At 45.5% G+C, this 12,794-nt stretch overlaps 1 protein-coding gene across 7 annotated transcripts in view; it reads left to right on the top strand.

Annotated features, from left to right (window-relative positions):
• Positions 1-12,794, top strand: part of GTF2IRD1 (GTF2I repeat domain containing 1) — an 82,397-nt gene that overhangs the window by 57,209 nt on the left and 12,394 nt on the right. For 5 of the 7 annotated variants that reach the window (XM_053366326.1, XM_053366323.1, XM_053366324.1 and 2 more), the window contains 10 exons: positions 857-894; positions 2,908-2,988; positions 3,788-3,901; positions 4,383-4,448; positions 5,094-5,277; positions 5,390-5,448; positions 6,636-6,698; positions 7,199-7,282; positions 9,136-9,319; positions 10,023-10,051. In XM_053366326.1, the coding sequence (XP_053222301.1) occupies positions 857-894; positions 2,908-2,988; positions 3,788-3,901; positions 4,383-4,448; positions 5,094-5,277; positions 5,390-5,448; positions 6,636-6,698; positions 7,199-7,282; positions 9,136-9,319; positions 10,023-10,051 (902 nt within the window). The remainder of the gene's footprint in view (positions 1-856; positions 895-2,907; positions 2,989-3,787; positions 3,902-4,382; positions 4,449-5,093; positions 5,278-5,389; positions 5,449-6,635; positions 6,699-7,198; positions 7,283-9,135; positions 9,320-10,022; positions 10,052-12,794) is intronic. The other 2 variants (XM_053366321.1, XM_053366322.1) reach the window with 2 other exon arrangements.

Below are 12,794 nucleotides of genomic sequence, written 5' to 3'. Positions count from 1 at the left end.
CTGCTTTTTATAACTGTGTTTTTAAATTTTTTTAAATTATTTTTAACTGTTTTAATGTTTTTTGGGGGGTATTCGCCTGTTTCTGTTTATATTTTGATTATGTGTTTTGTGTTTTTGTATTGAGAATGTATCTTGTGAACCGCATGCAGGTATAGGGCGGTATATAAATTTAATTAACAACAACAGCAACAATATCTGACTGCTAGTTTGCTTAATTTTAGGTCTCGCCCTGAAATTTAAAGCCCTAATTGACTATTTATTTCATTTTAGTTAGTTATTAAATTTGTACATCGCCCTTCATCTGTAGATCTCAGGACTGGTTCAGAGTATTAAAATGCAAGATAAAAACTACGTTCCCAGATAACTGAAAGACCACCTGCTTCCTTACAGACTATGCCATATGTCCGGAATTTTCATACATAGCGAGAATACAGAATACAGCATTTGGAAGCAGTGTCCGGGTGGAAATCACTGAAATGTCCAGCAAAATCCGGACGTATTGGCATCCCATTTCAGAAGTCTAGATTCTGGCAAATTTCCTTTTTAAAAAAATAGATTTTGTAACAACTTTGGCCAAAAAACCCCCACAAATAAACTTTTGTGTCCGGATTTTTACTTTTTGAAATATAGCAGCTCCAATACAGACCCACCATTATGCAGAATGATGCCATGTTTGCTCCTAAGGGCGAAACAAGGTCAAACATTGTACATTTTTAAAAAAATAATGAACCTATGGAATTGCCTCTTTCTTTGTGGGCTGTTCATACCTGTTTGGTTGTACAGCACATTGTATCCCCCCCCCAAATTAGGCACTTGATATAAATGAAATTTAACCATGATTGCTTTCCTTTGCCAGATCTGAAAAGTGCCCCATTTCTGGAGAATGTGAACCAGGTAAGCTGCAAACAGCCACTGCTCTTTTAATTAGAAACGGGAAAAGGGAGTATGATTCTCAGATCTTGCGAAGCTGTGTTGTCAGGGAACTGCTATCAGCTCAGAGGCGAGAGGTGGAAGGGCAGTTGTGTAATAGGGAAACTCCGAAGTTCTTGCGAAGCAGTTCCTCCTCTGGCGAGGAGGAAAGCCCCGCCTCCAGTGGGGAGGAGGTGCAGAGACCAGGAGATGCTAGGGAGAGCCTCAACACAGAGCCTGAGCAAAGCGAAGGGGAGGCAAGTCCCCCTTTGCCAGCACCCACTCTGCGTAGTAGGTTTTGGCACAGAGAGGGGAGGAGAAGGATGGGGGTCACACGGCTGTTATGCTGGGGGAGGTACAAGGACTGGCCACTCTCAGATTCTGCTAGCGACTGAGCCAGGCATGAACTTGCGACGATCTTCACTGTAAATAGTTTGCACTAATAATAAAGCTGAAAAAGACACGTTGGAGTCTTGCCTGTTTGCTCTCGAGCGACCACATCACCACCTGACACGTGTGAAAGCAGGAGGATTGTCGTCTTGCAAAAGCCCTGTACACAATGCTCTGCTCACCTGCTGATGGAAATGCCTGCAAACCCCCCTTTTGACTGTATGATAGCTAGGCTATCAAGTAGGTGTAGCTTGGCTGAAATGGCCTCACGGACCAAATCCAGAGCATGAACAGGCCTTATTAGCCCCATGGGCCGGAGATTCCCAAGCCCTGGCTTAGGACCCCAGTGTGTCCTTTCAACACACTGCTTGAAGCAGTCAAGCAGCAGCTCAGTCGGTAAAAGCGAAGACTCTGAATTTCAGGGTCATAGGTTTGAGCCCCACATTGGGGGAAAAGATTTCTTCATTGCAGAGAGTTGGACAAATGACCCTCGTGGTGCCTTCCAACTCTACGATTCTTTGTAGATTTGGGGGCCCGCAGGGGAGGGCAGAACCTGCAGCTCTTTGGTTGTTGTAGAATTGGAAGGGACCCTGGGGTCATCTAGTCCAACCCCCTGCAACACAGGAATGTTGTTGGACTCCAACTGCCCACTGCCCCAGTCAGTACGCTCAGTGGTTAGGGATGAAAAGAATTTCAGTACAGCTATGTCAGGCTCTCTGCTTCTGCATTAAAAGAAGTGTAGAGTCTAATTCGCATGAGTCCCCTATTCTGGCCACTGCTGGATTCTGGGATCATGACAATTAGCGATCCTGAATCCAGAACTCTTGCGCATGATAATTGTGCTTCCAGATATTTAGCTCTCCCAGAATCAGAGCGTCTCTGCAAATGCAGTAAACAAGAATCTGATACTTTGGAGCATATTTTCTTTTCTTGTGATTTTGGCATTTTTGCCAGAAGACAATTATTAGAGGCCTTACAACCCAATAGACTCAATTCTATGCTACCAGCGGTTCAGGACCTGCTCTCGGACAATGATCAAATTACTTTAATAGTGGCTGAATTTTTGAGCGCTGTCCATGTAGAAAGACTGGGCCATTATAAAGAGATTTAGTGGTTCTTAATTGATCGGTGATGTGGTAGTGTTGTATTGTACTATTTATGCAAACTGATTCTCTCTGGAGTTAAAGATCTGACTGGGACAAACCTTGTTATGTTGAGCTCGTATTTTGCACAATTTGTATACGGTGTCTGTTTGATAATGTGTGGTTTGCTATGCCTAATAAAGGATATTTTATCTAAGTGTACTTCCAAATGAATTAGTGCCAGGCCATTGTCCATCTAGCCCAGTGCTTCCTATTCTGACTGGTAGCTAATGTAGACAATGCTGAGGTAGAGGGACCAATAACCTAAGTTAACATAAGGAAGGCTGTCCCTCAGCGGGAGAGCAGCTGCTTTGAGTGTAGAAGGTCCCAGGTTCAGTCCCCAGGGGCATTTCCAGGACCATGCCAGAAAAGACTCCAGCCTCGAACCCTGGATAACTTCTACCAGTCAGTCCTGATTTGTCGTCGCCCCTCTGCTTTTCATTCTTGTCTCCATCTTCCTTGACAGGTACTTCCGGAGAACTGGGAGGCATAAAACGCATCAAGATAGAACCGGACGAAGTGGACATCATTCAAATCACCGTTCCAGGTAGACTAGATAAAAGCTCTCGACAATGCCGGCAGGATTAAGATTATTTCTAGATGGGCAGTGTCGATTTGGGAACAGTTTTCAGCCCGCTGGGTTACGGCCCAGAGAATTCTGGGAGATGTAGGCTGAAAACATTGAGGGTGGCCGAGAGTTGTTTAGGATGCCCCTGTTCCCCTCACAGAGCAGGGAGTTCCCTTGGAAAAAGGGATGGGTTGTTAAACCACCACGAAGGGAATTGTAGCTTTGTGAGGGGAACAAGAGGGTCACCTAACAGCACCCTCAACAAACGATGGCTCCCAGAATTCTCTGGGGGAAGCCATGACGGTTTTAAGTGTTGTCATAGCGCTTCAAATATATGGTGTGAATGTGGGGAGAGTTGAGAGGGGGCCGGGGGCTAAGGCAAGGGTGGCTCTGCCACATCATTGGCATCACCAAAACGATGGACTGAGGGTGAGGCAAGTGGGGGCCAGTGGCAGAGAGGAGAGGTTGGCTAGGAAATGTCTCAGGATGGAAGGATCTGCCATCTTCTCTTCTCTTGGTTTTTCATTTTATTCATCTTAAATTCAGTTCTCCACACTTCAGCAGTTTGCAAGAATGTATTTTTAAAAAGCCTCGTGAAGATTTGCCAGCGTTTTGGTGCAAATTTCTCCTAATAAACGCATTTGCATGAAGGCTGGACTAATCTACACTTCTTTTTTTGCCGGCAATTTCCCTTAATATAATGCATTTTTTTCAGGTTACAGTCCTCTGCTAGGATGTTTAGTTTCCTGCTAAATGCCCGTCTCCTCTCTGGTTTCAGATAAAGGGCCCAGCAATGATTTACAACATAATGAGAAGCAGATGGAGGGCAAAGGTGAGTTTGGCCCGTTGCCTGGATACCTGACGGATCACCTCCTCCAGTGCAGGCCTGCAGGTACCTGAAGATGGCCTTCATAGGCCCTTCACCATACCCCACCCCCACCATCTCAGATGAGGCAGATGGTAGGTGTGGAGGCCCTTTGTGGTGTTGTTTCCTCACTAGAGGAATAGTCTCTCCAAACCTGGAGTCTAATAGGGAAGATCTTTTAATGAGGGATGGGCAGGTTGGTGCATCTGTACGACACTGACCTGCCCGACTCCTCTCCCTCTCCTGCTTGTGGCCTCTAGCATTAGTCTTTCGCATTTTCCCAGACGTGTCAACCATCTCAATTTTATCAGTGCTGTCGACGGTACTTTTCTCTGCTTGCTTGTGATTTTTGCTGTTGCTTTATTCCTTGCTTTGTCCTGCTTTTTAGTCCTTTGTTTATGAGCTGGCCTGGAATTTTTTCTTTGAGGAGGCCAAGATAACACCTCCCCCCCCCCCATGTGAGTCTTATTGCCGTTAATCCCTGAGTTTGCTGCTTTTTTTTTCCCAGATGGCGTCGGTGACGTTTTAAGTCACTTGAGGAAACAAGTAGAAATTTTGTTCAACGCTAGATACGGTGAGATACTTGGCTTCTTTCTTATAAGTGTGCTTTTTGGAACCTGGATCTGCCGTTAACCTTTGCACATCTGGAGGGCTCTGGGTTCCTCACACCTTCTCTAGAACCTCCTAGGCAGGACAGCTATTTTTTCCTCCCCTTCATGTGAAAATCACAAGATAAAAAATAGTCTCTCCATAAAAGCACATATTAGATAATTTAAACAAAAGAATAACACAAACACGTTTAAAAGGCTGTAGAATATTAATCCGCCAGAGGCCTGATTGAAGAGGAGTGTTTTCACCTGGCGCCTCAAAATGTATAATGAAGACACCAGGCGAACCTCCCTGGCGAGAGCATTCCACAAACAGGGGGCCACTGCAAAAAAGCCCCCTTCCAGTGTTGCCACCCTCCAGAGCTCTTGGAAGAGGCCCACAAAGTGCCTCAGAGGATTAACACAGTGTCCGGGTCATTTTTTATGGAGAGAGGCAACCTTTTTCTAAACCATTTCCTATTCAGCGATATCCTTTTTGAGGTAATACCATGTTGGCAGCAGCAAGCATTTTAACAAGCTCAGTGGTGTTTCAATATCTTGACGACGACCTTTAATCTACAGGGGCTCAGGTCAAAGATCTTTTCTGAAAGTTGTGTTTCTTGCGCTTGCAGCTAAAGCCATAGGAATTTCCGAGCCTGTCAAAGTCCCGTATTCCAAGTTCCTGATGTACCCGGAAGATCTCTTTGTCGTGGGCTTGCCAGACGGGATCTTGCTCAGGCGACCAAACTGCTTCGGGATTGCGAAACTGAAAAAGATCCTCCAGGCAAGCAGCAGTATCCGGTTTGTTATCAAGAAGTAAGTTCAAAGCCTTCCTCTCGCTTCGGCCCAACCATGTCCCACCAAGAGAAGGCAGCTTTCTGTGTTTCCTCATTATTATTGTTGTTATTATTGCAAATTTCTCTTTCAGGCCAGAACTTCTTACCGAAGCAGTGAAGGAGACAGTTTCTGATAGCCCAGGAACAATAGGTAAAACACATTTATTTCCAGTGATTTGATTAATGAACCCAGGGGTTCCCAAACTGCGTCATGTGGACCATCAGTGGTCTATGAGATTCCTTCAGGCAGTCTGTGCCTATTCAACAACAACAATAATAATAATATTTATGCCCCACACATCTTATTGGGTTGACTCAGCTACTCTGGGCGGCTTCCAACATATATACAAACATAATTAAACACTAAACATTTTTTAAAAATGTCCCTGTACAGGGCTGCCTTCAGATGTCTTCTAAAGTTACTTATCTCCTTGGCATAACTCTATACTCTCTAACACTTCTCTGATGAAAATAGGGACGTCCTAAGGAAAAGCAGGGCATTCTGGGATCAAAACCCAGGACAGCTTCTGTAAATCCAGGACAGTCCCTGGAAAATAGGGACACGTGGAGGGTCTGCTTTCTTGCATTGCCTCTCCTTATTTACATTTAGACTGTAAGCTTTTGGGGGGCAAGGAAGCCCTTGCATGCTTGTGTGAATAAGCAGTGATACAGTCCTGAGCCTTAGGATCACCTAACGAAAGAGGTAATCCATTTTCGGAACAGGCCAGCTTAGCTTGGGACAGACTAAGAGCTCTAAAGAGCTCTTAGAGCTCAAAATAGAACTTGTAGGGTCGTATCCAGTGTTAGTTATAGAACCTCTGGAAAGAATGGGCATGATAAGGCCCCATCTAAACATTTAAAGCACTATGATGCCACTTCAAACAGTTGTTGCTTCCGCCCAAAGTATCCTGGAAGCTGAGGTTTGTTAAGGGTGTGGCCCTTACAGAGCTACAGTTCGTGGAGTGCTTTAATAGCCAATCTCCCTTCACAGGGAATTCTGGGAATCATAACTCTCTTGACGGGCTCCCTAACAACTCCCAGCACCCTTGGCAAGCTAAACTTCCCAGAATCCTTTGAGAGAAGCCATGACTGTTTAAAGTGGTATGACACCGCGTTAAATGTAGGATGTGGCCCAACTTAAGTCCAATTGATTTCAGTGGGTAGAATTGGGTCAGAAACAGCCTACTCTCTGGGGCGTTGTGGGGTTGGATGCTGAAGAGGGGAAGAGCTAGATGCTGCTTTGAATGTGGAAGAGGATGTGTGATGCGGGCAGTCCTCAGAACAGACGTTGAAATTAAGACAAATAAATAAGAACCTTGGTGCTTCTTCTGTTGGCAGCCAGTGAGAGAGACTCTAGTGAACGTCTTGTAGAAGAACCGGTGAAAAGACCAGGATTTCAAGGTGAGAAATGGAGATCTGCCACTGCTACCACGACCACAATCCATCTGATTTCCCAAATTATGGGGTGTTAATTTATTTTACTGTTGACATCCCAGTGTTTATTGACGTCCCTATCCTTCTACTGTCTACTCAGAAGTAAGCCCCACTGATTTGAGTGGCAGATTACTTCACATTAGTATGATTGAGATTGCAGCTGAAATGGCCCTTGCTGGTAGCTTTCCCCCTAATAATGAAAACAGAATTGTATGAAGAAGGAGCAGGCATTTGACATTGTTCTAGCATGCTCCCCCGCGCCTTTCCTTTTTGGTTTTATAAAAAAATGGACCGGCTATTTCAGAGCTGAGCCTATCTCAAGGTTTTCCCTGTTGTAAAAGTGTACTATAGTTAAGCATTGTTGCGTTTTGTGTGTAGCCCCCCCCCCAAAAAACCCTCAATGGGCAGAACTCTAGATAGTTTCCTCTCTCTCTCTCTCTCTCTCTCTCTCTCTCTCTCTCTCACAGAAAATTATGACACTCGGCTTTCGAGGATAGATATTGCAAACACGCTAAGGGAACAGGTTCAAGATCTGTTCAATAAGAAGTATGGTGAGTAATCTGGCTGGATGCTAATCTTGACACTTGGGGTTCGCAGAATCATAGAATTGTAGAGTTGGAAGGGGCCCTGGGGTAGGTAGATAGTTACCTGGATCTTCTCCCTACAGTTTTTTGAAGGTGGGGACGACGTTTGCCCACCTCCAGTCTGCAGGAACCTCACCTATTCTCCAAGAATTGTCTAGGGTTATAGACAGAGGCTCTGAAATTGCACCTGCAAGCTCCTTTAGCACCCTTGAGTGGAGCTCATCAGACCCTAAACATTCTATCTTGCTCAAAGCAAGAGTCCCCGGGGAGAGCTGTTTGTATGTGGTCCTTAGCAGGGTGAGAGGAGAGCAGAGCAGCCTCAAAGGCTGTGGGGGTAGCGATAGTTCTAGGCCCTGGAGGTCTCCTCCAGCAGAAGTCGCTGGTCCAGTGGTGTCTTCTGAGGTTTGTTTCAGGGCATGGTGATTCATGTCCACAGTCTTCCCCTCTGTGATGATCTCTGATCTGTCTCCTGGTCATATGGGGGCTGATAATTTCTTTTTATTAGTTTTATGTTAAGTTATATATAACTGTTCCAAAAAAGTAAAATAAACAGAGGTTCTTTCAAACCTTCAGGCCTCCTTCCCTCCCTCCATGGGTTCCACTTCTAACAATTTCCCCCCCTATTTTCTGCATCTTTTACCGTGATCCATCTATTATGCAGCCATAGTAACCAAAGTTCGTTTTACTTTACAAGTGTCATTATATTCCTGCCAGTGATTTCAGCTGCCTTCAGTGGTCTTTCAGATACGTTAAAAAGTTATTCCAGTCTTTTAAAAAGACTTGGTTTTCCTGGTTTCTGATCTTTCTCATCAGTCTCGCCATATTCCATCAGCTTAGTGTGATAGTTGGTACTTCTCCTTCTTTCCATCTCTGGGCAAGAAGCATTCTTGTTGCCACTGTCGTTGCATACATAAAGAGTCTTTTCTTTTCTTTTGGTACTTCCTCGCCTATAACACCTAACAAAAAGGCCTCTGGTTTTTTTTAGCAAAAGTTATCTTAAACTCATTATATATCATTTCCCAGAAAGCTTTTACCATCCCACATGCCCACCACATATAATATTATAATATAATATAATATAATATAATATAATATAATATAATATAATATAATATAATATAATAATATTGTATTATATTATATTATATTATATTATATTATATTATAATTATTGTTTATACTCCCCCCATCTGGCTGGGCTTCCCCAGCCACTCTGGGTGGCTTCCCCAAAAATATTAAAATACTGTAATACATCAAACATTAAAAGCTTCCCTAAACAGGGCTGCCTTCAGATGTCTTCTAAAAGTCTGGTAGTTGTTGTTCTCTTTGACATCTGGTGGCAGGGTGTTCCACAGGGAGGGCGCCACTACCGAGAAGGCCCTCTGCCTGGTTCCTTGTAACTTGACTTCTCACAGTGAGGGAACCGCCAGAAGGCCCTCGGCGCTGGACCTCAGTGTCCAGGTAGAACGATGGGGGTGGAGACGCTCCTTCAGATATACTGGGCCGAGGCCGTTTAGGGCTTTAAAGGTCAGCACCAACACTTTGAATTGTGCTCGGAAACGTACTGGAGCCAGTGTAGGTCTTCCAAGACTGGTGTTATGATAGAAAGTACCTTCTTTCCTTTTACATTTCCATATGGGGGCTGATCCTGGCAAGGCAGCATGGCCCAACAGCATTGTCTGTTATCACCGACCCGGACTTCCACTCCACGTTTATCAAGGCCAGGCTGGAGCAGAACTTGGGCATACCTGCCTCCAGCCCCAGTGCTATAACCACTACACCATCCTGCCCACCTGTCACCTTCCTGCCTTGCCTTTCAGGTGAAGCGTTGGGCATCAAGTACCCTGTCCAGGTTCCATACAAGCGCATCAAGAGCAACCCGGGCTCTGTGATCATCGACGGGCTGCCCCCGGGGATCCCCTTCCGGAAGCCCTGCACCTTCGGCTCCCAGAACCTGGAGAGGATATTAGCCGTGGCAGACAAGATCAAGTTCACGGTAACAAGGTATTTCCCTCTCAGGGATCCTTCCCAGGTTGTGCTTTTGTGAGGGCGAGTGTGTTTGTGCTGGAGTGGGCCTTCTGCCTTGTGGCTTACATTTATGACTCTCTGCTAAAACAAGTCGCTCGGGGTTTCTTCCTAGGCTTACAGGCATACTATCCATGTGGGTTTGTATGCGTGTGAGAATGTGGATGTCTTGGTCTTGCCCACCACTACTGTGCATTTCCCTTCCAAAGGTATCTGGCCTAGCGGGTGAAGAAGGTGCAGAAAGGTTCTCTCACCTGCTACTCGAAAGTAATGCGCACCTTTCTGGGCCAAACGATGCCGCGATTTAGCGTGAGCATTAGATTCGATGGCGCGTTTGCATTCGCCAGCAAATACTTTTCTCGGTCTCAAGGTTTTGAAAACTAGGTGCGCATTAGATTTGCGTAAATACGGTATGAGACATGGTGGGAAATGCTTATCCCCCCTATTGTAAAAATAAAAAAAGGTCTTTATTGCCAAACGTACATGGCCCTATAACTAAATATTAAAGTAAGTTTGGGGTGGGATTGCTTATCATAAACAGGAGAAATAAATCACACCATAACCCACAAAGAACAAAGACTGAAATGAGGCTGGGGGGAGTTAAGGAAAGGAAATACTTAAATCAATTGTGATAATCGTAATAATTGCTTACTTATTTATTAATACATATTTTCTTTTCCAGGCCTTTCCAAGGACTCATTCCCAAGCCTGGTAAGTGCCCAGTGTAACCAAAGACTTAAGTATATCTTTCCATTCTGGAAAGCAAGATAACTTTAACAATTTTGTGGGGCCGTCCATTTGGGGGAGGTTGTCTGTTAAATTTTTGCTCCATGGTATTCTCCATTCTGCATGTGCATTAGCTCTGTGTGTCTTTGCAGATGTAGTTGCTTTTCACATCTCTCTCTCTCTCTCTCTCTCGTGTGTGTGTGTGTGTGTGTGTGTATTCCATTGCTTGTTTCAAATTGTATGTTACCCTGTAAATTCATATTCTATATATACATGCCAAACTGAGGATGACCACAGGGCCAAAATGTGTCTGGCCATATTTCATTTTGTTTGACGGGAGTCCAGCCATTTTATATTTGGTCTGTTTATAATACAGTCATACCTTGGAGGTTGAACGAAATCCGTTCCAGAAGTCCATTTGACTTCCAAAGTGTCTGGAAACCAAAACGCGGCTTCTGCTTGGTTGCAGGAAGCTCCAGCAGCCAATTAGAAGCCGCAGAACTTGTGTCGGACGTTCTTCCAAAGAACATTCGCAAACTGGAACAATCACTTCCGGGTTTGCGGCGTTCGGGAGCCAAAACATTCGAGAACTAGGCTGTTCGAAAACCAAGGTACGACTGTAGTTCATATTAGTTATACAGAATGCTAGTTCTGTGTAACTAATATGAACTGCAGTTGTACCTCGGTTTTCGAACAGTCTAGTTGGCCTTCTTTGGATGCTCAGTTTCCAATTTGTTCAAAATGGCTTTCATTAGCGGCTTATTACGAAAATATCTCTTAAGAGCCAAAGGCACTGCATAAAATGAGAAACATTGCATTGCAATAGAAGTCACTGCAATGACCCATAAACAGACCAAGCAAAGCAGCAGAAGCTTGAGCAACAGAAAGCATCTTATCGATAAACAGCTTCCCTAACTCCATGCCTTCCAGATGTTATTGGATTTCAACTCGCACCAGCCCTAGCCAGCATGACTAATGGTTAGAGGTGGTGGGAATTGTAGTCCAACAACCACCGGAGGTTCACAAATTCCCTATCCCTGGTCCAGGCAAAACTAAGCTGGATGGAGCAACAGTGTGGTATATAAGGGGCCTTCCATAACATTTTAAATGGTGAATGTGCTTTACAACCTCTTTTCTCATACTTCAGAAACCTCTGACTTCAATGTTAAGTCCATTTTGCAAGTGAGGGAACAAGAGACTTAGGAGTGGGGGGTGGGTGGCAGATCAGTGCTTCTTCCGATGGAGAGTTCACATTTTGAGAACTCAGTCCATCAGAAGCAGAAATCGTATTAAGGAGTAAAGCTCTCTGTGACTTTTGGTGAAGGGGATATGGTGTAACCCCACATTTTTCGGTCTGAAAAATGACATGTTTGGGGAAATGGGGCTTTCAAAAGCAGGAGAGATGGAGAACAAATACCGGTATGTTTGAAAAAGAAAAAAAGAGTAATTAGGGTCAATATGTTGCATGTATTATGCTTATTCCAAAAAGGGAGGGGGAAAGGAAATTGCTGGGTAGAAGGTGACTTATCATTATTATTATTAGTGACCTGTTTGCCAATTTATCAAGAAGAGTTTCTTCCAAGTCTCGTGAATTGCCCAGGGGCAGGGAGCAATCATGCTTGGGAATGCAATGAGGAGGGAGGGCATGCTTTGCCCACTTGAAAGCAGAGTACCTTTTAAACTTTCAGCTTACGGCAAGAAGGCAATGATTTTTTAAAATGTATTTCTCTTTTTTTAAAAAAAAAAGTTTAATAGCAAAGAAACGTCAGATAATAAGAATAATCCATCAATCTGAATTCAAATACAGTGGTGCCCCGCAAGACGAACGCCTCGCAAGACGGAAAACCCGCTAGACGAAAGGGTTTTCCGTTTTGGAGGCGCTTCGCAAAACGAATTTCCCTATGGGCTTGCTTTTTAAAAGCCCCCGGGACAACGGAGACTTCTCCGCTGTCCCGGGGCGATCTGAAAATGCTGGCGGGCGGCAGCGAAGCCTTCGCTGCCACCCGCCAGCATTTTAAAAGCCCCCGGGACAACGGAGACTTCTCCGCTGTCCCGGGGCGATCTGAAAATGCTGGCGGGCGGCAGCGAAGCCTTCGCTGCCGCCCGCCAGCATTTTAAAAGCCCCCGGGACAACGGAGACTTCTCCGCTGTCCCGGGGCGATCTGAAAATGCTGGCGGGCGGCAGCGAAAGCTTCCCTGCCGCCCGCCAGCATTTTAAAAGCCCCCAGGACAACGGAGACTTCTCCGCTGTCCCGGGGCGATCTGAAAATGCTGGCGGGCGGGAGCGAAGGCTTCGCTGCCGCCCGCCAGCATTTTAAAAGCCCCCGGGACAACAGAGACTTCTCCGCTGTCCCGGGGCGATCTGAAAATGCTGGCGGGCGGCAGCGAAAGGCTTAGCTGCCGCCCGCCAGCATTTTAAAAGCCCCCGGGACAACGGAGAAGTCTCCGCTGTCCTGGGGGCTTTTAAAATGCTGGCAGTCGGGAGGAAAGCCCTCCTGTCCCCGGAGCTTGGGGGGCGGGAGGTGGGGAGAAGGGCTTTTCTTCCCACCGCCAGCCTTCAGAACAGCCTTCTGAAGGCTGGCAGTGGGAAGAAAAGCCCTTGTCCCCCCCCCCCAGCCTTCAGAAGAGGTCGGGGGACAGACTGTCCCCGGACCTGGTCTGAAGGCGGTTTCCATAGGAACGCATTGATTGATTTTCAATTCATTCCTATGGGAAACCGTGCTTCGCA

Source organism: Podarcis raffonei, chromosome 15 (assembly GCF_027172205.1).
Source record: "Podarcis raffonei isolate rPodRaf1 chromosome 15, rPodRaf1.pri, whole genome shotgun sequence".
In the NCBI taxonomy this organism is placed as follows: domain Eukaryota; kingdom Metazoa; phylum Chordata; class Lepidosauria; order Squamata; family Lacertidae; genus Podarcis; species Podarcis raffonei.
Note: the sequence above shows the minus strand (reverse complement) of the source record. Positions and strands in the feature narration are given on the sequence as shown.